The sequence below is a fragment of the Dromiciops gliroides genome, chromosome 2 (genome assembly GCF_019393635.1).
Source record: "Dromiciops gliroides isolate mDroGli1 chromosome 2, mDroGli1.pri, whole genome shotgun sequence".
Classification (NCBI taxonomy): Eukaryota; Metazoa; Chordata; class Mammalia; order Microbiotheria; family Microbiotheriidae; genus Dromiciops; species Dromiciops gliroides.
The window spans coordinates 441,703,984-441,730,863 of NC_057862.1; the positions used below are offsets into that span (position 1 = coordinate 441,703,984).

Genomic DNA, 26,880 nt, shown 5'->3' on the forward strand with positions numbered 1-26,880 from the left:
ATGTGTCCAATGTGTGGATTTGTTTTGCTTGACTAGATATTTTCATTACAAAGAAGGGCTTCTATTGTGAGGAGAGAGAGGAGGTTATTTTAATAAGTGTGATACAAAGACAAAAAAAAGCATCAAGGAAGAAAAATACCTATATGTGTAAAACTATTTAGGATAGTGTTTTTTTAAACTGGAAAACCTCAAACTGGAAACTAAGGAAGTATTCACTCACTGAGGAATGGCTCAACATACTGAAACATATTAATATGTATTTTTAATTTAATAGTATTTTTCCCAATTACATTTAAAAATTGTTTTCAGCATTCATTTTTATAAGATTTTTGAGTTCCAAATTTTTCTCTTCCTCCCTTCTCTCCCCCCTTCCCCAAAACAGCAAGAAATCTGATATAGGTTATACATGTTAAACATATTTCCACATTAGTCATGTTGTGAAAGAAAAATCAGAACAGAAAGGAAAAACTGAGAGAAAGAAAAAACAAAAAAGTGAAAATAGTATGCCCCTATCTGCACTCAGACTCCATAACTCTTTCTCTGTATGTGGAAAGAATTTTTCATCATTAGTCTTTTGGAATTATCTTGGATCATTGTATTTCTGAGAAGAGCTAAGTCAATCATAGTTGATTATCACACAATGTTGCTGTTACTGTGTATAATGTTCTCCTGGTTCTGCTCACTTCACTCCACATCAGTCTTTCCAGGTTTTTCTGAAATCCACCTGCTCATAATTTCTTATAGCACAATAGTATTCCATTACATTCATATGCCATGACTTGTTCAGCCATTCCCTAATTGATGGTCATCCCCTCAATTTCCAATTTTTTGTCACCACCAAAAAGAGATGATATAAATATTTTTGTGTATGTGGATCTTTATCCCTTTTTAATCTCTTTGGGATACAAACCTAGTAGTGGTATTACTGCAAAGGGTATGCACAACTTTATAGCCCTTTGGGCATAGTTCCAAATTGCTCTCCACAATGGTTGGATTAGTTCACAGCTTCACTAACAATGCATTAGTGTTGCAATTTTCCCACATCTCAAACATTTATCATTTTCCTTTTTGTCATATTAACCAATCTGATAGGTATAAGGTGGCACCTCAGAGTTGTTTTAATTTGCATTTGTCTAATCAATAGTTGATTGAGAATTTTTTTCATATGACTATAGATAGTTTTAATTTCTTTATTTGAAAAATGCCTTTTTTACATCCTTTGACCATTTCTAATTGGGGAATGACTTGCATTCTTATACATTTGATCCAGTTCTCTATATATTTGAGAAATAAGGCCTTTATAAGAAACTCTGGTTGTAAAAATTGTTTCCTAGCTTTTTGCTTTCCTTCTAATCTTGATTGCGTTGGTTTTGTTTATACAAAAAATTTTCAATTTAATGTGATAAAATTATCCATTTTGCATTTCATAATGTTCTCTATCTCTGTTTCATCATAAATTTGTCCCCTCTCCATAGATAAACTATTCTTTCCTCTGCTAATTTGCCTATGCTCTCACTCTCAGTATCTAAATTATTTACTAATTTTTACTTTGTTTTGGTTTATGGTATGAGATGTTGGTCTATGCCTAGTTTCTGCAATATTATTTTCCAGTTTTCTCAGCAGTGTTTTGTCAAATTGTGAGTTCTTTGGGTTTATCAAATGATAGATTACCATAGTCATTTGTTACTGTGTCTTATGTACCTAACCTATACCACTGATCCACCACTCTATTTCTTAGCCCGTACTAAATGATTTTGATGATTGCCACTTTATAATATAGTTTTAGATCTGGTGCGGCTAGCGTGGCATATGAATATGATGTAATAATAGTATAGTGTCATAAGAAATGGTGAAATGAACAGTTACAGAGGAAATTGGGAAGCCTTTCATGAACTGGTGGAGAATGAAGTGAGCAGAAATGCAGATGACAACAGTATAGAGAAAAACAACCTAATTGAATACCTTCAGTCTAAAGGACTGAAGATAAAACATAGCACCCACCTCCTACTGGAAAGGTAATGGACTTTGATGCAGAATAAGGTCTACATTCTGTACATGGCCAATGTGATCACTCATTTTTCTGAAACAGTTATATTTATTATGAAAGTTTTATTTTTTTTGTGGGGCAATTGGGGTTAAGTGACTTGCCCAGGGTCACACAGCTAGTAAGTGTCAAGTGTCTGAGGCCGGATTTGAACTCAGGTCTTCCTGAATCCAGGGCCGGTGCTTTATCCACTGCGCCACCTAGCCGCCCCTATTTTTTTTATTGTTCCATTGGGGAGGGTAGTGAGAGGGAGAAATAAAAATAGTTGTGAAAATACTTTTCTAAAAAAGCAAAAATGCCATGGAAAATATATTCAAATTATAGTTTTATAAGTATAGTAGAAGGATTGTTGTTCTTCAGTCATGTCTGACTCTTCATGACCCCATTTTGGGGTTTTCTTGGCAGAGATACTGGAGTGGTTTTCCATTTCCTTCTCCAGTTCATTTTATAGATGAGGAAACCGAGGCAAACAGGGTTAAATGACTTGCCTAGGGTCACACAGCTAGTAAGTGTCTGAGGCCAAATATGAACTCAGGAAGATTAGTCTTCCTGATTCCAGGACTGAGTTCTATTCACAGTGCCAACTAGCTGCCCAGGAGGGATTGGGGTTAGATATAAGAAAGATTAGGTAACTGAGCAGATTACTAAGGAAAATATTTTTCAGTGGAAGAGAACCTATCCTGAATGGTTTAGGGTTGCTAAAATAACTGCCCTGAAGGAATATACCATTTCTCATTCATTTCAATATTTTCCTATAGTCTCAGATAATTGTGAACGCAAAACACAAATGTTTCACAGAAATAAATATACAAAGTCCTAACCGGATATCTGAAAGTCGAGGCTGTAGTCTGATAGCTCTGATTTCCTGCAATTGCACTGACTCGTTATAGTGAAATGAGCCATAGCTTCCCCGGGGACTGGTGGCTTCTCAATGAGCAATCATTACTGATGATCCCTAAGTGGGTGAGGGTGAGAAGGGAAGCAAAGCTAAAGTGACTGTAAACTGAGGATGAGGGATCTCAGCTGGAAGGCACTCCTGACTTCAGTTTCCTTACTCAAACCCTAAATCATACTGTAGCACCACTTCTGGGATTCAGAACAACAGAAGGAAGTTGTAGGTGAGAGTCATAGTAAGATCCTTCTGATACAGTTGGTAAGTCCTTGAACTTGGACTTGGAGTCAGGAAGACCTGCGTTTAAATTCAGACTCAGATACTTCCTCGTTATGTGACCCTGGGCAAGTCACTTAATTTCTTTTGCCTCAGTTTCCTCCACTGTCAAATGGAGCAGCCTACCTCATATGGCTTAGCATTGTACCTAGCACATAGTAGGTATATACAAATAACATTCCCTTCCTCCTTCTACCCTGTCCTTAGAAAAACTCCAGAAAACAGTCAAGATTTCTTCCAAAGAATATGGTAACATCAAATGAACCCTAGATTTGCAGTGAAAAGGAAGACCTGGATTCCAAGTTCACAGGACTTCTTAGCTATGTTACAGGGCAATACACTTAACCTCTGAGTCTTAAGTTTCCTCAGCTACAGAATGAAGCAGTTGGATTAGCTGACCTCTAAGCTCTCTTCCAGAATTAAATCTTCATCTGCAAAATGAGCTGGAGAAGGCAATGGCAAAGCATTCCAGTATCTTTGCCAAGCAAACCTCAAATGGGGTCACTAAGAATCGGACATGACTGAAAAGACTGAACAACAACAATGGCTTATGGCAAAGATCTGGGGTTTTTGTTTTGTTGTGGTGGAATTGGGTCCAGAGAGGGCTGTGAATCAATATATTAGCTGACAAGCATTTATTAATCACCAACGTGTACCAAACACCATTCTAGGGGCTGTGGATCCAAAGTGAAAACAGCGATAAACTCTGTCTTTGGGAAGCTACCATTCTATGAAAGGAAACAAAACACATCAATACAAATGAAATTATGGGGTGATAACGACTGGGGAGGGGTCAGGTCTTGTATCAGAGGGGAGGTGGCATGTGAGTTGAGCTTTGAAGGAAGCTGAAAATTCTAAGAGAGAAAAGGAAGGAAGAGTTGCCTTCCAGGCTAGGACACCAGCCTCTGCAAAAGCAAAAGGTGGGAAATGAGAGGGCAATTATGAGGAATGACAGATAGAACAGAATGGATTGCATGTAGAATTGTGAAGGGGAGTAATATGGAATGAGCCTAGGAAAGTAAACTGGGACAGATTATAAAGGGCTTTAAATGGTAGGGTAAGGATTTTATATTTAATCCTACAGGCAATAGGGATCCATGGGAAGTTCCCTATTTGAGCAGGGGAGTGAGTGACATGGCCAGACCTGTGCTTTAGGAACATCATTTTTACAGTTGTACTAAGGATGGATTGGAGAGGAGGGAGACAGGAGGCAGGGAGACCAATTAGACAGCTATCCTTATAGTACAGGGGGAGGAGGGGGTGATGACCTAAATAAGAATGTTTGTAGGAAGAGTAAAGGAAAGGAGGAAGAGATAGAATGAACAAAGCCTGGCAATTGGGACAGTGAGATGGCATAGTGGATAGAGCACCTGCCCTAGAATAAGGAGGAACAGAGTTCAAATTCAGCCTCAGACACTTACTAGCCATGTGACCCTGAAGAAAGTTACCTCTTTTAAAAAAAAAAAAGCTTGGAAATTGATTAGGGGGCCAAGTGGAGCACAATGAAGAACAGAGTTTATAAACCCACGTGAGTGGAGAGATGTTAGTGTCTTTAACAGAAATAGAGAAGGAAACAGGGATGGGTTGGGCACATCAGTCAGAGAAAATAAATGAATACTAACCTCCTCAAAGGGTGAGAGGCAGTGTGATGTGGTGGTGGATAGAGATCCACTCTCAGAATCTGGAAGACCTTAATTCAAGTCCAACCTCTTTTCTTTGTGACTCTTAGCAAGTCATTGAACCCTTTAGTGAGGGCCTCAGGCAATGCCCTAATTGTTTCCCATCTGCTTTGGTAGAGGGAGTTTCCTTCCTTAGGATTTCCCTGTGCCAGTAAAATCAGAGATTTGGGGGAAGGGAGGTGAGAGAAAGGTAACCTCCTCAGAATAGTACTTTTAAATAATTAAAGGCAATGCTAAGTTTCATTTAGAAGTTAGTGAAAATGAAGATGGATTTTTTTCCCAAACCAAATTCATGAACTCCCTGAAATTTATCCATGGACCCTTTGGGTGGAGTGTCTATGGACCCCAGGTTGAACCCCTTCTCTGGGGCCAGTGTTTATTCAACTGCATCATGCTTTCTCCCAGGCAATTTGCTTTAGCTCTCTGATCCTCACTTTCCTTGTCTGCAAAATTCAGATAATGAATACACTACTTCAAAGTTGCTATCGCTATCAAATGAAATTATGCATATAAAGTCCATTAAACCTTAAAGCTACATAAGAGTAGTTTGGGTTTGAAATGGTTAAAAGTAACCAGCCAGTCTGCAGTTTTTCTTTCTTGATTTATAAGTTATTTTTAACTATAAACAAAAAGTCTTAATTTACTATATAACTGATTTTTCATTGATCTTTACCCTTAAGGAACTTATGGTCACAATCAAGTTAAGCCAAGGCATTGATAGAGAAGTAACTTCAAAGACTCAGGATTTCGTTGCTATGAAGACTAACCAATGCAGAACCCTCCTCCCTCCATGCCTTGGCAGAAGTTCTTCATGTGTTACTGTGCTTACATACACATATACATAAATACATATGCACATACATATATATACATATACACATACATGTATGTTTGCATAAAGCTATGCATGTGTGTCTATATATGTATGTGCATATTGTGTATGTGTATATGCATTTATATATTTGTGTGTATATGTATAAGTGTATATGTGTGTATAAGTATGTGTATGCTTGTGTATATTATGTGTACACATATCTCAATGAGGTGGCATAGTGGATAGAGGGCTAGACCTTGCTTTAGGAAGACTCTTCTTCCTGAGTTCAAAGCTAGCCTCAGACATTTACTAGCTGAGTGACTCAGGGCAAGTCACTTAATTCTTTTTGCCTCAGTCTCTTCATCTGTAAAATGAAGTAGAGAAGGAAATGGCAAACCACACCAATATCTTTGCCAAGAAAATACCAGATAGAGTAATGAAGAGTCATACTGGAAAATGATGGATATGTGTGTATATAAGTGTGTGTATGTATATATATACATATATACTTGTATATATCACACGTGTTACCTATATTACATATATAAACACACTAGTGTACTTTATATACACACATATATACATGTATCTGTGTGTATATGTACAGATAGATATGTATTTTGACTCAGGTTTTATTACTTCAATTCCAATATTCCTTCAACCACATATTGCTTTATTCTTGGGGGAAAGGTGGGCAACACTCAAGAGTTTGAGTTTTTGTTTATTTGGAGTGCAAATAGGATTTTACTAGTATAGAGAACTTCGAGTAAGGAAACAGACTCTCTCAGAGTCAATGGACACCGCTAAAGAAACATAAAGAGGTTCAGTGACTTGCCCAAGGTCACAGAGCCATCAGAGAAGAGATATTAAACCAGTCTTCCTAACTCCAAGTCTGAGTTCCTATCCAAGTCTGTCACACTGACTCTTTTTGTTTGTTTGTTTGTTTGTTTGTTTTTTGGTGGTTTTGTAGGGCAATGAGGGTTAAGTGACTTGCCCAGGATCACACAGCTAGTAAGTGTCAAATGTCAGAGGTCGGATTTGAACTCAAGTCCTCCTGAATCCACGACTGGTGCTTTATCCACTGAGCCACCTAGCTGCCCCCCACACTGACTCTTGACCTTTATCTATTCTGACTTCTATACAGTGGTGTGCTGAGTATTTACACCTCAAAACTGACAAATGAGGGTTTCCTTAATTATCTAGAGTTAAGAAAATGTTAATGATGCAATTTAAATTTAAAAGTCTGCCAAGTTTATTCTGCCCCTTTACCTCCATTCCAGCACAACACTGCTACTATAGCTTATCACGTGGTGGCCACATTCTACTCCTCTCCACATTTAGCTACATTGTACCTCAGATGATAGACAAAGTCCATCACCTAGAAGGTACTGGGAGCCTCTCCAGCTTGGTGAGACAGGCTCAAATTTGACCTTTGACAAAGTAGCCTTTAAGAACCGAAGGTCATTTCCAGGTGGTGATGAAGCATTAGAGGAAGATTTTCCTGGAGGCAGGGGGCTCCAGAGTAAATCCACCATAAGGGTGGAGAGGGGATAAGGACAGTGGTTGCTGGGGTTTACCTTATTTGGTCACTGGAAGGGGAACCCATAAATTCTTTGAATAATCTTGGAAGTTTTCATGAAGAAAGTGACATTTCAGGAGCTAGTGGACCCCCACTCTGTCAAAAGCTCCTTGCATGATACCATGTAGCAGTTCACGATAAGTGACCTTTTACTCAATTGAAGTTTGGAACTATCCAGTTCAGCTTAGAGATGCCCCAAAGCTGGCCATCTTCTCTGAAAAGAAAGCAGAGTAACTGACTTGGTCCTCTTTGTAGTAGTGGCCTCAGTGGACTTTAGGGAATTTTGTGCCCTGGACAAGTCACTTAACCTCTTTTTTTCTATTATATATAATTTAACTTATTGAAAAGTGAAGTTTCCTGAGACTCAGTTTCCTGATCTCTACAATTGAGTGATAGTAATAACTTCAGTTTTTACTAGGGCAACTAGATGGCACAGTGGATAGAGTGCTGGGTCTGGAGTCAGGAAAATGAGTTCAAATCCAATTTCAATCATGGGAATCAATAAAAAAATAGAAAAGAAGGTGGTCCAGCAGTACAAGATCTCAAACTGTATTATAAAGCAGTAATTGTCAAAACAATCTGGTACTGGCTAAGAAATAGAGAGGTGGATCAGTGGAATAGAATAGGAACATAATAGACTATAGTAAATGACTATAGTAATCTAGTATATGATAAAACCAAAAATCCAAACTTTTGGAACAAAAACTCATTATTTGGCAAAAACTGCTGGGAAAGCTGGAAAACAGTATGGCAGAAATTAGGTATAGACCAACATCTCACACTGTATACTAAAATAAGGTCAAAATGGGTACATGATATACACATAAAGGATGATACCATAAACAAATTAGAAGAGTATGAAATTGTTTATCTGTCAGATTTATGGGAAGAGGAAGAATTTAGGAACAAATAAGATACGGAGAGTAAAACAACATATAAAACAGATCATTTTGATTATATAAAATTAAAAAGTTTTTGCACAAACCAAACTAATATAATCAAGATTACAAGGGAAGCAGAAAACTGGGAAAGAATTTTTGAAACAAATAACTCTGATAAAGGCTTCACTTCTCAAATATATAGAGAACTGAGTCAAATTTATAAAAATACAAGTCATTCCCCAATTGATCAAAGGATATGAACAGGCAGTTTTCAGGCAGAAATCAAAGCTATAAATAATCATATGAAAAAATGCCTCCAGATCACTATTGACCAAATAAATGCAAATTAAAATAACTCTGAGGTATTACCTCACACCTATCAGAATAGCAAATATAGAAAAATGGAAAATATGGGATGTTGAAAGAGATGTAGGAAAGCTAGGAAACTAATCTACTGTTGGTGGAGTTGTGAAAAGATCCAACCATTCTGGAGAGCAATTTGGAGCTATGCCCAGAAGGCTATAGAACTGTGCATACTTTTTGATCCAGCAATAACATTACTTGGTTTATATCCCAAAGACATCCCCCCAAAGAGAAAAAGACCTATTTGTACACAAATATTTATAGCAGCTCTTTTTGTGGTGGCTAAGAATTGGAAATCAAAGGAATGCCCATCAATTGGGGAATGGCTAAACAAGCTGTGGCATTTGATGGTGATAGAATAGTATTGTGCTATAAGAAATGACAAGCAGGATGATTTCAGAAAGGCCTGGAAAGACTTGTATGAACTGATGTATAATGAAGTGAGCAGAACCAAGAGAACATTGTGCATAGAGACAGCAATGTTGTTTGATGAAGAACTGTGAAAAACTTAAGTATTCTCAAAAATACAATGATCCAAGATAATCCCAAAGGACTCTAGATGAAAAATACTATTCACCTCCAAAGAAAGAACTGATATTGATGGAACACAGACTGAAGCATGCTCTTTTTCACTTTCATTTTTTTCTTCTTTTTCAAGTTTTCATATACAAAATGACTAATATGGTAATGTTTTACATAATCATACATGTATAACCTATATCTGAGTGCTTACCATCTCAGGGAGGGAGGAGGGGAAGGAGGGAAGAGGAATAAAAATTGGAACCCAAAACTATAAATAAAAATGTTTATTACTTTTTTAAAAATCCAATTTCAGATACTTACTAACTGTGTGATCCTGGGCAAGTTACTCAACCCTGTTTACCTCAGTCTTCTCATCTATAAAAATGAGCTAGAAAATTAAATGACAAACCATTCTAGTATCTTTGCTGAGAAAACCCCAAATGGGGTCATGAAGAGTCAGACACAAGGGAAATAACTGAACAACAACAGTAACTGCAGTTAGCATCCATGTAGCTTAAGATTTGCAAAGGGACTTACACTGTGTTGTTTGATACATCCTATCAAGGTAGGTGCTGTTATTATTCTTATCTTTCAGATGAAGAAACTGAGACAGAGGAAGGTTAATCAACTTGCCCAAGGTCACAAGTGACCTTAGTGTCTGAGATAGGATATGAACTTGGGTCTATATAATTCCAAGTCTAAGCTCTATCCACAGTCAGCTAACTGTTCTAAACACTACGTGGTATTTAAAGGTCCACTGCCTTAAACTTCCATTGTACAACAGTCCTTTCCTAGTAGAGTTGTGAGGATCAAAAGAGATCATTTGGGTCAAGTTCACCCCTGACCTTAAAGAACTATATAATTGTGAGCTATCATTATGATAATTATGCCCAATTTTTGCCCATGTGCACTTATTTTATTGAGATGGCTTTGGGGTCAAAGAGGTGTGAGTGCCAAACCTTTTCTTTTCTCAAAACACTCCGCCAACACGAACTTGTTGAGTACAGACTGCTGTCTAGCCTTGCATTTTGATTGTCTGAGTAAGGGAGCTCTGGAGAACATAACATATGAGCCTCTTTCTTTGGATAATTCCAGTTTCCTTTCTGTTTGCTTCCTTTGCTTAACCATAGAATCAAGAAAGCCAACGACCTCTCCATCTCATCCCTACTCCCCATGTCACGTGAGAAGACAAGTCAGGATAGCTCCTCTGGAAGCTTCTGTGGTCCATTAGGCAGATACAGTGTTTAAAGAATTCTTCAATGTTGATTATGTAAACATATATTTATAGGCTTTGCCAACTACAAGCTATCGACCCCTGGACACAGTCCCCTGTTCCACAAGCACATAGGGAGGGATGTATAGCAGGTTAATGACTGCTTTCTTCATTCCCAGGCATTCTGAAGACACATGACATTTCCCTCTCTGGAAAGCCACTGGCATTTAAATTTGTGCTAAGTACCAAGGAATGACGGGAGGAGGGTGTTGTGGGAAGGTAACCCTGTGGATATTATTTCCTAATCCCAGAAGGATAGAAGAGCAAGGATCTTTACTTTGTTCATGTATTGGACTTCCATGCAGCTAAATGGTGTGGTGAATAGAGTGCTGAAGCCCGAAAGACCTAAATCTGACCTCAGACACTTATTAGCTGTGTGATCCTGGGCAAGTCACTTAACCTTTGTTTATCTCAGTATCCTCATCTGTAAAATGGAGATAATAATTACAGCTACCTCCAAGAGTTGTTGTGGGGTTCAAATGAGACAATAATTGTAAAGTGCTTAGCACAATACCTGGCACATAATAAGCACCATATAAATGTTAGCTACTGTTATTATTACTACTCTTGGGGCAGCTAGGTGATGCAGTGGATAGAGCACTGGCCCTGGAGGCAGGAGGACCTGAGTTCAAATCCAGCCTCAGACACTTAACACTTACTAGCTGTGTGACCCTGGGCAAGTCACTTAACCCCAATTGCCTCACCAAAAATAAATTAATTAATTACTTTTTAAAAATATTACTACTCTTGGAAATTATTTCAAAGTATAAATTAGGGTTTCTCAGCTCTCTTTCCCTGGAGGGCCTGAATGTCATATGTTGTTAAACTATGCTTAGAAGTTCTCATGGAATGCAGGGGGTAGTTATTGGGAAAGGTTTGTGGTCGATACCACCACCACCACCACCACCATCATCATTTTCTCCTCTTTCTTCACCACTACCACCATCACAATGTTGTGCCATGTAATGAGCCTTAGACTTAGAGTTAGAATACCTGAATTCTGTTTCTGGCTTTATCACAGGGTAATCATGTGATCTCGAGCATTCTATTTAACCTCTGCTGGACTCAGTTTCCTCATCTATAAAACAGAATAATAATAGATGCCCCACACATCCCATAGAGTTGCTATGAGGATCAAATGAGTTAATATGCATCTGAAATCACTTTATAAATGACATGCATATGTAAGGGATTAATAGAAAATGTAAGTGTCTAAGCAAGTATAAGGGAATATTAGTGTTGTTGTCATTGCAATTATTTTTGTTCCTTTAACTTGGTCCAAGCCTGCAATTTCATTGATGTACAGAGCTCCCAGTAAGAAAGCTCCCTCTTAAATCAGCAACTATTCAGAAACTTAGAGAGGTGTCTAGGGGGAACACTGAGAGGTCAAATGATATGCCCAAGGTCACATATCCAGTATGTGTCAGAGGCAGAACTTGAACTCAGGTCTCTCTGACAATGAGGCTAGTTCTCTATTACTATTGTTGTTTAGTCATTTTCAGTCATGTCTGACTTCTCATGACCCCATTTGGGGTTTTCTTGGCAAAGATACTGGAGTGATTTGCCATTTTCTCCTCTGGTTCATTTTACAAATGAGGAAAGTGAGGCAAAACATGTTAAGTGACTTTCCCAGGGTCACATAGCTTAGTCAGTGTAGCCAGATTGGATCTCAAGAAGAAGAAGCTTCCAGGTCTAGCACTCTATCTACTAAGCCACCTAGCAGCACATCTCTGCTACTATACCATACCTTTTCTCACCATCATGCGATAGCTTAATTTCTAGGCTATGTCTTTTAGTCAGTTCATAGAATCTCTGAAATGATCTAAGCTGGGGTGTTGAAGCCAGTTCAAACTGGCTGGTAAGAGTTGATTATTAAATTATTTACGCATTGAAAATCAACAAATGCTACAAATCAGGGCTTGATTAAGCATTTTATTAATTGTCTAGTTTTTAAAAAGTGATGAAGAAAATTTAATAATGAAGATTAGACTTAAAAGTGTGTTGTATATTCATTTAGGGTGAAAGGGGAAGGAGAGCTGATTGTTAAACACTTAGCATCACACAACTGCAATGAAGAGAGCATAGGATCATAGATCTAGAGTTGGAATGGACCTTAGCATCCATTTAGTTTGACCCCCTTATTTTACAAATAAGGAAATCAAGGCACAAGGAGGTTAATTGATTTGCCAAAGGTCACCCAGGAATTAGGTGTCAGAAATGGGATTTGAACCCTGAATACAGAGACTGATATTTCCACTGTATTATGCTCCTACTAGTGTTCAAGCACAAGCTGTTCCTAAAAAGAAATTTCCTCTACAAAACTCTCAATAAATTATCATCCAACCTATGCCTGAAAACTTCCCATGATAGTAAACCTTTTACTTCCTAGGGGATTACATTCCACATTTGGATATCTCTAATTGTTGGGAATTATTTCTTTATACAGAGAATCAGCATCTCTGTAACTTCCATCAATTTTTCCTAGTTCTGTTCCCTGGAGCCAAACAGAATAAGGCATTGGCTGCCTTCCATAATGCAGTATACTTCAATACTTGGTGACAGATATCAACTCCTGGTCCCTTAAGTCTTCTCTTCTCCAGACTCACCATCCCTAATTACTTCAACCCATCCTTTTAGGAAAAGGTCTTCAGTCCACTCCTCATCTTTGTCATTCTGTTCAGAAATTCTCTAGTTTTCTGATGTTCTTTCTAAAGATGTGGCCTCCAGAATATAATTCAGGAGTGATTTGAAAAGGGCAGAGGTGAATGGGGAAATTACCTCCCCTTTTCTGGATATTTTGCCTCTTTTAATTCAATTTGCATTTCTAAGATGACATTTCTTCTTTTGGCTTCCATATTAGTCAATAAATCAGTCAATAGACATTTAAGCACCCACTACTACATGTCAGATGCTGTCCTATGTCCCAGTGTTGACATAGTCCATTCAACCCCACCCCTTTTTTAAGATGAACTATTGTCTGGCTACACATCTCCATCCTTTACTTGTGTAGTTGGTTTGTCTATGTGTAGGAGTTTGTTTATCCACATTCTATTTCATCCTATTTGATTTAGCCTATCATAGTAGCTTATTTATATAGCATAAATCAACAACTCTTCATTGAGATCTATTGTGTGAACAGCCTTCAATTCACTATGCGGAGGGTACAAGAGAAGAGACAGAGTCAATAACCTCATGGATTTTACCATATTCAAGACCCAGGAGCAGGAAGGAACTAGATAATAGTATGTGATAGTGTGATTGAGAACTAAATGGAACAGAATCATCTTCAATACTAGTGAACAAGTACTCCAATTTGCCTTGAACACAGACTACATGAAGGAGAATGGTACAAAAAAAGGCTGGAAATCACAGAATTATAGAATCACAAGTTGTCCATATTGAGAGAGAACTCAGATGCCATCCAAACACCTGAAAAAAACTCATCATGACAACCCGGTCACCAAGCTGTTGCCCATTTTCTTCTTGAAGACCTCCAATTTGAGAAGCCCATTACTCCTAAGGTGGCCCATTTCACCTTTTCCATGCATTTGCCTCTTTTAAACTTCAGTATATTGTTCCTACTTTTGCCCTTTGGGCCCAAACAGAACAAGTGCAATCCATCTTCCTGTGACAAATGTTCAAATACTTGAAGATAACTATCATGTTCCCTTTGAGTCTTCTCTCTTCCAGGTTCAATACCCTAACTCTTCATTTGGCAAGGTCTCAAAGCTTTTCACCATTCAGAAGGGTGCTCTCCTTTGGAAGTTCTCTGATTATCAATATCCTTTCTAAACAATGGCACCCAGAAATAAACACAATATAAAGCAGAACATAGCAGTGCTATCCTCACTTGATTTCTAAAAGTTATGTCTTTCTTAATGCATCCTAAGATTGCATTAGCTGTGGGATTAGCATGTTACACTTGTATTAACTTGTATTAAGCCTTTAGTACACTAAAACTCCCTCATCTTTTGTATCAAACTACCGTGCCTCCCCTATTTTGTACTTACGTCTTTTAAAAAACTCACGTGTTAAAATTTTACATTTATCCCTACTGAATTTCATCTTTTTTGTGTGTGTGAGGCAATGAGGGTTAAGTGACTTGCCCAGGGTCACATAGCTAGTAAGTGTCAAGTCTCTGAGGCCAGATTTGAACTCAGGTATTCCTGAATCCAGGGCCAGTGCTTTATCCACTGCACCACCTAGCTGCCCCCTGAATTTCATCTTAATCGAGTCAGTCTATCTTTCTAGCCTGTCAAGATCTTTTTGGTTCCTGACTGTGTAATCCAGTGTGTTAGTTCTGTATCCTTTATCTTTGAATTATCTTCATATTTGATAAGGACACATTCTCTACCTTTTTATTAAAATGTTAAATAACTCAAGTGAAAGATGATGAAGACATGAACTTGTGTGGGAGTTCTGTGAGTGGCATGAAGGAAACAAGATATTTTGTAGACGCATAATCAATAGGATTTGGTAACTAATTGCATATGGCAGATGAAAGATTAGGATGAGTCAAAAATGACTGTGAAGGTATGGGTCAGGGTAGCTTGAAGGAGGGCTGTGTCTATAGGGGAAGATGAGACCCTCAGGTTTGGATATGTTGAGTTTGAGGTGCTAAAACTAGTGGAAGATGTAAGTAGAGACGCCCATTAGGTAATTAGAAATATGAGACAGGACTTCAGAAGAGAGATTAAGACTAGTACTATAAATCCAAGAGTTATATGCATAGAGAAGATTAATGAATCCAAGGAAGATAGTACATTTTTTCTGGTATTTATTTATTTTTATTTATTCAATTTTTATTCAATTCATTCAATTTAAAAAATTGGCAATGAGAGTTAAGTGACTTGCTCAGGGTCACACAGCTAGTAAGTGTCAAGTGTCTGAGGCCAGATTTGACCTCAGGTCCTCCTGAATCCAGGGCCGGTGCTTTATCCACTGTGCCACTGACTCCAGTATTTATAAAGCCAGCACTGATCTCTCTCCCCTGCATCATCAGCTGCCTGCTGGGGTCCCTACCTGGATTATTAGCAACTCAAACTCTGACTGTCCAAAATAGAACCCATTATCTTCTCCCCTAAACTTGTTTCTTCTCTATGCACTGCTATTTCTATTGAAAGATACCACCATTCTCCCAGATCTGCAACCTTGGAGTCATCTTTTACCCTTACCTTTCCCTCACCCTACATACCCAGTTGCCAAATCTTATTGATTCTGCCACCCACATTCCTCACATCTATACTATTCTGTCCACTCCCAAAGACAGCAGACTAATTCAGGTTCTCATTACTTCTCTTTTCATAATGTATTGTAATAGATGCCTAATTGGTCATTTAGCTTCCATTCACTGCCCTTTTTATTTCCTCCTTCACACCCATGCTAACATAATTTTCCTGAAATATTTGTCTGACCACATCACTCCCCTGCTGCTTCAAGGAAGATAGTATATTGAGAGAAGTGGACCAAAGACAAAAACTTGGGAGACATCCATGTTTACTGGGTGAGAGGTTCAGCAAAAGTGACTGGGAAAGAGAAGTCAGATAGGTGGAAGGAAGTAGTACTTCAGAAGCTTAGTGAAAAGAAAGTATCCATTTCAGGAAGAGTATCTAGTAACAGACACTGCAGGGATGAGGAGGAAGATGATTGAGAAATATCCATTGGATGTCACAGTTAAGAGATTGTTGTATAATGTCAACTATAGAAAGGTTTTTTTTTTTTAATGTAAAAGCTAAATAGCTATAATTGCAAAATTTCATTCTATGCAGTGAGTGCTCTTCACAATGGATGAGTGTTGAGGTCTATCATATCCCATTACATTGAGATAACCCTATTTTCCCTACCAATGTGATGGCAAAGAAAAACATTTTAACTAAAACTCATAAAACATCTTAGATTAGAGGCTCAGGAAGAAACTGTAGATGAGACCTTAGTATGGTTCAGTAAGGACCCCAGAAGGACCGATCCAGTTGTTTTTATTGGTAGTTAGCATATTAGAGAATTTATAGCTAATGATTTTGCTCTAACCTTTCCATCTAACTAGTCTTTTCCAGATACTTAGCTCTATACTCCAGTGAGAACTTACCCTGCCCCACTCTCCTCCAGATGTGTCTCAGGTCAGTTGGAATCTGGCCATGGCAGCTGGAGGGAGGAGGGAGAAAGTGTATCAGACCTTAACTTCTTGACACTACAGATTGTCTTTAAAAGGAGCCAACCTGTTGTGACCAAAATAATGAGAGGTGAATTGATCTAATTTCCTCCTAGCCAATGGGGAAGTGGAATGAGAGAATTCAGGTTAGAAGTTCACTGCCTAGTTCAGCATCATGAACACTGTGGGCTTCTCAATAAATGTTAATTGCACTGAATTAATTGAATTAGGCCGGGTTTCCCAACAGGGAAGGTTATTAGACACTGAGAATGGGATACAGAGGGAGGTTATGGGATTTCATTCTCTGAAGGTCCTTAAACACAGGGAAGATTTCCATTCATCTGGAATGGTTAGTAAATGTTTCCAAATCCACAAAGTAGGGTTAACAACTCCCACCATGCCTATCTTATAGGGCCCTTCTCTACTGAGTGCAGATAGCATGACCCATTGGTTTGGGGGAAGGGCAAAACTAACCAAGTACAGTAACCTTTACCTTCTGAGTTTCCTGACTCAGCTGAATTAATTCATAAACCTCCTACCCAGGAAATAAACAGTTGCACTGCTGGAGGATAAGTGTAACCAGCTTATATTGCAAAGCTGGTGAAGTTTCTGTCTGATATTTCATTCTTCCCCTTTTCCCCTGCATGTAGCCAGTTGTGGCTTAGATAGACATAGAATTATGACTGGTGAAGCATTTGGATCCAAGAGGACATAGCTGTGTGACCTGCTATTTTTCAGCCAGTTCAATTTTATTGTTTCATATATCTCTGCTTATGAAACTCAATCAATCAACAAATATTTTGCAAGCACCTACTATGTTCCAGGAACTGCATTAAATAATAAGAATACAGAAATAAAAATGAAAGTCCCTGACTTCAATGTACTTCCCTTCCACCACAAGAGAAACATGTTTACATTTAAATATTTATTAAATAATGGGTGAGGGGGAAAGGGAGATACTAACACCTGTGGGAATTGGGAAAGACTCTAAATAGAAGGTGACACTTGAAAAACCAGTAAGCCATCACCCAAAGCCCAGAACTAGATTCTAGGGTTCCTTCAGATTAACCAGAAAGACTCCTATTGCCAAGGTGGTGCAGTGGATAGAATGCCATGCCTAGAGTCAGGAAGACTCATCTTCCAGGGTTCAATTCTAGCCTCAGACACTAGCTGTGTAACCCTAGGCAAGTCATTTACCCCTGTTTTCCCCAGTTTTCTCACCTATAAAATGAGCTGGTTAAATAAATGGAAAACCACTTCAGCATCTCTGTGAAGAAAACCCCAAATGGGGCCATGAAGAATTGGACACAACTGAAAAACAACTGGAGTCTCTCTGAAGCACAATTAGATCTCTTGGAGAAGATCTATAACTCCTAAGCCAGGAGGCCTCTATCTAGAGCAAGAATTCCTAATCTTTTTGTTTCATGAGCCCCTTGTACAGTTTTTAAATGCATAAAAGAAAATACATAGGATTACAAAACAAAATAATTATGTTAAAATATGGTGGGATTTTTTTTAGAATGTATTACAATTTTATTAACATACAAACCAATCTTGGAAATCAAATAAGAATAATGTAACATCACAGGCTTTTCTAACATAAAAATAACCATAACTATAATTTTTAATGTATTGGATAAGCTTGTATTTTGGTGCAAAGTTTCTCAAAATGTAATGTCTTCAATGACAATGTTACTCATAATTCTTTTTCAATTATTGAAACACAGTTATGAAAATATTAAACTATTAAAAGTTCCAAGCTCCTGAACTTCTGGAAATCTATCCATAGGGTTCCTGGGAGTGTATAGATCCCAGATTAATCCCTGATCTAGGCACAATTGGAGGTGGCACAAACTAGGGGAAAAAAGGTGAAATAATGGGAACCTCAGAGACCCAAACCTCTACTCTTCTGTGTTTGATCTCTATTGAGAAATGTTCATATTCCCCCTTAATCGTTTTCTCTAAGTCAATTCTCACCCCACTGTAATTCATCACATATAGAAATACCAAAGTGATTTTTACTAAAGTTCGTGTGTGACCAGGTCACACCCCTGCTCATTAAATTCCATTGTCTCCCTATTGCCTCTAGGGTGAAATAAATTCTGCTGTTTGATTTTTAAATGCTTTTTTACAATCAGGGCCTAACATACCTCTCCAACCTTATTACACATTGCTTCCTTACTTCTTTCCTGTAGTCTATGGTTCATTCATTCAAACTAATATTCTTGCTATTTCTCATGTTCCATCTCCAGGCTAAGTTCCAGACCAGCTTTGGTTATCTTCATGGAGTATTGAATCAGGCAGGACATGAGAAGATGTGTTCATTTTGCCCGTTGAGAGCCATTTAGGCCGTGTGGAGATTTTGAAGAAGAGTTTAAACTCCCAAACTGCCTATCAAGTAAGCAAGCAAACAACAAATTAAAAAACAGTAACTGAAAAGCATCATGCTAGGTGAAAGAAATACAGAACCAAAATCAAAACAGTCCCTTCCCTCAAGGAACTTACATTTAATGGAGACAATGACACATGCATAACTAGGTATATACAAAACCCACACCTAAAAGACAAAGTAGCCTTGGATAAAAGGGCACTAACAGCTATGGGCTGGGAAGAGGGAAGATACCCCCCCCAATTTAAATGTGGGATATACATACTCGATCACCAAATCATATGGCTCCTAAAAGAGAACCCAAAATGAAAAGTTGAAGGAATATTATTATAGGCAAATTGCAAAAATCCCAGGTCAAAGAGGAAATATTTCAAGCAGCCAGAAAAAAAGCATTAAAATACTATGGAGCTGCAGTCATATCACACAAGATTTAACAGTTAGTCCTTAAAGGAGTGGAGGGCATGGAATATGATATTCTGGAAGGCAAAGGAGCTAGGAATACAAATGAGGATAATCTCCCCAGCAAAATTAAGTATAATCCTTCAGGAGAAAAAATAGATATTTAATGAAATAGAGGACTTTCAAGCAGTTCTGATGAAAAGACCAGAGATCACCAGAAAATCTAACTTTCAAATATAAGATTCAAAAGAAGCATAAAAAAGGTAAATGTGAAAGAGAAATCATAAGGAACTCAGTGAGGTTAAACCATTTACATTTCTATATGGGAAGATGATACATATAACTCCTAAGAACTTTGTCATTATTAGGACACTTAGACTCTACATAGAAAAAGGGCATAGGAGGGAGTTGATTATGTTAGGATGATCTTAAAAAATGGATGGGTGAGAAAGTATAATGCACTGGAAGAATGGGCAGTGGAGTGGAAGAATGGCAAATATTATCTCACATAAAAGATCCACACAAGAAAGAGCTTTTACAATGGAGAGAGACATGGGGGGAGGGAGAAATCCTTGAACCTCAGTCTCATCTGAATTGTTTCAAAGAGGGGGGAACACACACACACACACACACATATATATATGTGTGTATGCATACACACTCAATTGGGTATAAAAATCTATCTTACTCAACTCTCATCTGAATTGGTTCAAAGAAAGAAGAACACACATGCATATATGCATACACACACATATATACATATATATATATGTATACACACTCAATTGGGCATAAAAATCTATCTTATTCAACAAAGAAGTAGGAGGGGAAGAGAATAAGAGAAAGGGGGCAGTGATAAAAGGGAAAGAAGATTAAAGGAAGCAGCAGTCAGAAGCATAACAGATTTTTGAGGTGGGTAAGGGTAAAAAAGGGATAAATAAAGGGTGTCAGAAATGCACAGTTAGAAATCATAGTAATTATAATAATCATAACTGAATGTGAAGGAGATGAACTCACCAATAAAATAGTAGCAGACAGTAGAATGAATTAGAAATTAGAATCCAAAAATATGTTGTTTACAAGAAACACACTTGAAACACAGTGGCATACACAGAGTTAATATAAGGGGCTGGAGCAGAATCTATATTATGCTTCAGTTGAAATAAAAAGGGCAGGAGTAGCAATCATGATCTCAGACAAAGCAAAAGCAAAAGGAGACCTAATTAAAAGAGCAGAAAAACTGTAGCTTGCTAAAAAGAAAGATAGACAATGCAATAATATCAATACTAAACATGTGCACCAAACAACATAGCATCAAAATTCTTAAAGGAACAATTAAAGACTTATAGGAAGAAATAGAAAGTTAGTGGGGGACCTCAACGTTCCCCTCTCGAAACTAGAAAATATAATGATAAAATAAACAAGAACAAAATTAAAGAGATGAATAGAATTTTAGGAAAGTTAGATATGATAAACCTTTGTAGAAAACTGAATCAAAATAGAAAAAATATATACCTTTTTCTCATATGTATATGGCACCTTCAAAAAAGTTGGCATAAAAACCTTACAAACAAACGCAGACATGCAGAATATTAAATTCACCCTTTTCAGACTATAATGTGATTTAAAAAATACTTTCAATAAAGGGTCATGGAAACATAGATAATCTAAACCTAAAGAATGAATAGTCAAAGAACAAACCATAAAAACAATCAATAATTTCATTAAAGAGAATGACAACAATGAGATAACATACCAAAATTCGTGGGATGCATCCAAAGCAGTACTTCAGAAAAATTTACATCTCTAAACTCATACATTAATAAAAGAAAGAGAAGATCAATGAATTGGGCATGCTACTTTAAAAAAAAACTAGAAAAAGAACAATTAAATATCAAATTGGAAATTCTGAAAATCAAAGGATAGATGAATAAAACTGAACTAGTAAATAAAACCAGGAACTGGATTTTTTGGGGAAAACAACACCCCACAATAAAATAAATAGGCCATTGGTTAATTTGATTTTAAAAAAGAAAGAAGAAAATCAAATTACTGGTATCAAAAAATGAAAAGGGTGAATGCACCAATAAAGATAACATTAAAACAATTATTAAGAGTGAGTTTGTCCAATTATATGCCAGTGAAATGAATGAATATTTAAATGATCACAGTGTTCTGCTGTTTGATAAACCCAAAGGTCTAAGTCTTAGGAGCAAGAAGTCATTATTTAACACAAATTGTCAGGAAAATTGAAAAGCAGTTTGGTGGAAATGAGGCATAGAACAATATCTCTAACTGTAGACCAAAATAAGATCAAAAAGGGTAAAAAAAATTGAGACATGAAGGGTGATTTGTTAAGTAAATTAGGGGAGTATGGAATAGTTTACCTGTTAAGTCTATAGATAAGGGAATTTATGATCAAACAAGAGATGGATCACAGGGAGTAAATTGGATAATTTTGATTACATGAAATTGAGAAGGTTTTGTACAAATAAACTCAATGCAGCCAAAATTAGAAGTAAAACAGCAAACTGGGGGGGGGGGCATTTATAGCACATTTCTCTGATAAAGGTCTCATTTCTCAGATATATAAGAAATTGAGCCAAATTTATAAAAATAAGAACCATATCCCATTGGTAAATGAAGAAAGAATATGAACAGACAGTTTTCAGAAGCAGCATTTAAAGCTATAAATATTGACATAAAAATACTCTAAATCACTATTAATTAGAGAAATGCCAATTAAAACAACTCTGAGGTACCATTTCCCATATATCAGAGTGGTTAACATGACAGAAAAGAAAAATGATAAATGCTGGAAGGGATGAAGAAAAATAGGTACACTAATGCACTATTGGTAGAGTTGTGAACTGATCCAACCATTTTAGAAAACAATTTGGAACTATGTCCCAAAACTTGTAAAACTGTAAAACCCTTTGATCCAGCAATAGCACTACCATGTCTATATCCCAAAGAGATCAAAGAAAAAGAAAAGGAACACTTCCTTTTTTCCTATGTATAGCAGCTCTTTTTGTGGTAGCAAAGAATCAGAAATCAAGGAGATGCCCATAAATTGGGAAATGGACAAATTGTGGTATATGATTGTGATGGAATACTATTATGCTATAAAAAAAAATAACAAGCAGGATGGTTTCAAAAAAACCTGGGAAGACATATTTGAACTGATTCAAAGTGAAATGAACAGAACCAGGAGCACATTGTACACAGTAACAGAAATAATGTAACAATGATCAAGTATGGAAGACAGCTATGCAGATCATCAATACAATGATCCCAGATAATTCCAAATGATCCATGATGAGAAATTCTATGTACCTCCAAAGAGAGAACTGATGAACTCTGATCTGAGTGCAGATTGAAGCATCTTTTTTTCACTTTCTTTATGTCTCTTGTTTTTATTGTGTGCTGAGTTTTTTGGTTTTTGTTTCTGTTTTTGTTTTGTGGGGGTTTTTTGCAACAAGGCCAATATAGAAATGTTTTGCATGACTTCATATGTACAATTGATATCATATTGTTTGCCTCCTTGATGTGAAGGGGGAAGAATTTGCAATTCATTTTTAATGATTATTAAAAATAAATAAATAATTTAAAAATATAATGGGGGAGGGGGAGAAGCTAGTTGGCACAGTGGATAAAGCACCAGCCTTGGATTCAGAAGGACCTGAGTTCAAATCCAGCCTCAGACACTTGACACTGACTAGCTGTGTGACCCTGGGCAAGTCACTTAACCCTCATTGCCCCACAAAAAAAATTAAAAATAAAGATAATTGAGGAAGATATAAAATTATTTAAGAGATTCAAAGATGACTAAGGAGTAGAACCTGAAAGGGTAGACTCAAGAAGGATAAGAAGTTAGTCAGAAAGACAAGGCAAGTTAACTAAGAAAAGATAAGTAGAACAATTAGAAAGTGAAAACAGACTAATAAAATGAATTGGTAGTTTGGGTAAATTAGTGAAAAAAATAGGTCACTGAAAGGCTGAAGGGGACTTACATATTCAGAACTAAGGAAAGTAAATTCAGTGGTCAAGTTATTAAGAGGTGATAATAGGCTATACAAAGTTTTAGCCAATTCCTTAAGTTTGAAGCACAAATAACTACAAGTATTTCAAATTATCAATTCTACAAATTTCAGCCAGTTTGTAAAGTAGGAGAAATTGTACAGTGACTTGCTGAGTACATGAGAATATTGTGCACAAGTATATATGGAATATATACTCATACACAAGTATATGAATATATATGAGTATGCTGAGTATATTGAGTACATGACATTTGTATTTCTTCCACAGCTGGGGAACCATTATCTAAATAAAATATGAGATAATATTTCTAAAGCTCTTTGCAAACCTTAAAAATGCTATATAAATGCTAGCTATTACTATCATTATTACCAACACCAACACCACCACAAACCATTATTGTTCCAAGTGTAGGCCAATGTCTCTTCTAGAGGAGAAGAAAAGGGGACACAAAGAATGAGCCTCCATATTTCAAGTGGCTAGAGAGAATGAAATATTCCTCTAGCAAACATAATCAAAGCTTCACTGAGAAAAAGAGGAATCTGAGGTTGAGGAGAGATTGTTGAGTCTTACCAGGATATTGGAAAAAGTGTTCTACAGAAGAACAAGGAAAGGAAAAGGACAACTGTATAATTAGAGCTTTAAAATAGATTTGAATCTCTAGAGATGAAGGAGTTGGATGCTCTGAGAAGAGAGAAGCTGCTTGTCCTCCAAATAATGATAGAACCAAGCCAAATAAACTATCAAGTGATGGATCATCTATTAAGGGTCAGAGGAAGAGGGGAAGAGTAGTCATAGCTTGTGATTCCCTGTTCAGTATTTTTTTTCTTTTTCTTTTTCATTTTTTTTGTGTGTGAGGCAATTGGGGTTAAGTGACTTGCCCAGGGTCACACAGCTAGTAAGTGTTAAGTGTCTGAGGCCAGATTTGAATTCAGGTCCTCCTGAATCCATGGCTGGTGCTCTATCCACTGTGCCACCTAGCTGCCCCACTGTATTCAGTATTATTGAGGCAACTATTCCTTGGTCTGATAACAACAGAGGGGCTCTCTTATCTTCCCATGGACTGTATCCAAGACATAATAGAGACTCTTCCAACTCTTATCAAAACATATAACCACTACTTTGGGTGATTCATATGGGCACAAATGACATTGTCAGAGGAATCTAAAAAGTATTGGCAATGATTATGAGTTTGGTTAAGAAACTGAAGTCCATAGGGGCATAGATTATGATTATTCCATGGTTGTCCATTGAAGGCAAGGTATGCAGAAGCAAAAAATTAATTTGGGAATTGAACAGCTGGTTAAGAAGGTGGTATCTTAAAATGGGATTTGGATTTCTGGATCATGGCTTAAAATACAGGGATGATAGATTACTGGCCAGAAATGGAGTACACCAACAAAAGCTACCAAGAATGTATTTGCCAGGTGGTTTAATTTAAAGGAGCAAAAACCAAAATAAGATGGGAGAGGGAGAAGAAGACTGCCTATACATATCCCCCCAATTTAGAGACCATACAGAGAAGGAACAAGAATATTACTTGAAAATCTAGCAGTCCATGGGAGAAAAAAGCCAAGAAAGGAGCAAATAATAAACCCCATAGTTTCAAGTGTTTACAGAATAATACAAAAGTTTAGACAATAAACCAGAAAAACTAGAAATTCTAATGCAGAAGGCAAATTTACCTCATAAGTACCACTGAGACTCAATGGGATTAAACTCATGACTGGATTGTGTCTCTAGGTGGGTATACCTCATTCAAAAGGAACAGGATAGATAAAACGGAGAGTATTGTATATTAAGTACTGTATATTAAGAAGGTATGGAAAGAAAGAAAATACAGGAACTAGAGGTATGAAAATGGTGGAGAACATTTGGAAAACAATCAATGGAGGGAGAAACATGATTTTTGTCATCAAAGTATACTACAGACAACCTGTACAAAAAAAAAGGAAATAGATGAGGACAGATGGAATATATGACAAACCTGACAGGGAGGCATGATATAATAAATATGAGAAACTTCAATTAGAAGCTTAATAAATGCTTGTTGCTTGGTGGTGGGGGGGTACTATCATTGATGATAATTTCATCCTTCAAAAGGCAGAGGAACCAACAATGGCAATTTGATTCTGGATCTGATGACCATAACAACTGCTTGCTGGGGTAGAAATAATGAGAACTTTGGGGAGAACTGACAATTCTCTTCTGGAGTTCACAAATAAGGAGGGCAAAGTCAGGCATAATCTGCCATGAAAATTAGATATTGGGAGAGCAGATTTAAAAGAGTTAGGAAGGGACAGCTAGGTGGTGCAGTGGATAGAGCACTGGCCCTGGAGTCAGTAGGACCTGAGTTCAAATTTGGCCTCAGACACTTCACACTTACTAGCTATGTGACCCTGGGCAAGTCACTTAACCCCAATTGCCTCACCAAAAAAAAGTGTTAGGAAAACAGATAAGTAGAATCCTATAGACCCAGGAGGAATGGAAAGTTTTTAGGAAGGATATTCTGAAGACCCCAAAGGCAATGATTCCCATAAGGAGGGAAAATGAGAAGGTAGAAATAATAGAAATTGGCAAAGGATTAGATATGGGGGTTAGTAAGAGAGAGAGGCGAGTCAAGGATGATACATAGGAGAATGGGTTGAAAGAGCTAGGTATATTTAGCCTGCAGAAGAGAAAAAAGAGAGTCATCGTTTCATGTACAAATGGGCTGTCATGTGGAGGAAATACAAAGCTTGTTCTGCTTGACCCCAGAGGTCAGAACTAGGAACAATAGGTTGAAGTTGCAAAGAAGCAAAATTAGGCTCAATTTCAGGAGCAACTACCTCACAATCAGAACTTTCTCAAAGGGGAATGAGCTGCCTAGAGAGTGGTTGGGTTCCTCCTCCTCCTTACTTGGATGTCGTCTCCAAGTAAAACCTTGGTAGCTGCATGTTAGGTATGTTATGCTGGGGCTTCCTTTCATGTATGATTTGGACTAGACCAACAAGGCCCCTTCCAACTGTCAAACTCTATGAGTCTATGACTATGAGGCTAACTTGCTATTCACTCTACCATGCTCTCTCATCCAAGGTAAGCTTTTGTGATAGACACAGCTGTCCAATTATGGAATAAAATGTCTTAAAAGCTAATGAGCTGGGGGGCAGCTAGGTGGCACAGTGGATAAAGCACCAAGCTTGGATTCAGGAGGACCTGAGTTCAAATCCGGCCCCAGACACTTGACACTAGCTGTGTGACCCTGGGCAAGTCACTTAACCCTCATTGTCCCGCCAAAAAAAAAAAAAAAAGCTAATGAGCTTCATGTCTATAAGTATTCAAGGAGATAGATTAAAAGACCATTTCTAGAGCTGTTAACTAATATCTCCCTGTTACTGGGAATCCCTATAGACAAAGACATTTCTCCAAGACACCTAATGGACATTTTAAAAAAATTTTTCTTTCTTTTTGTGACATCTCCATTCGCAAAGGGAAAGGAAGGGAAGGAGGTGCCTGTGGGACAGTCAGAGGGTGAGAAGTGACCCTGATTGTAATCCTAGTTCTGGCACTGAGAGGCCATACTACTATAGGTGGCTATTCT

The 26,880-nt window shown here is 37.4% G+C and overlaps 1 protein-coding gene across 1 annotated transcript in view; it reads left to right on the forward strand.

Annotated features, from left to right (window-relative positions):
- Positions 1-1,854: 1,854 nt before the first annotated feature.
- LOC122739088 (60S ribosomal protein L38-like) overlaps positions 1,855-26,880 on the forward strand; it is a 31,900-nt gene continuing 6,874 nt past the window's right edge. Inside the window, exon 1 of the mRNA XM_043980941.1 lies at positions 1,855-2,015. Coding sequence (XP_043836876.1) covers positions 1,855-2,015 — 161 coding nt within the window. The remainder of the gene's footprint in view (positions 2,016-26,880) is intronic.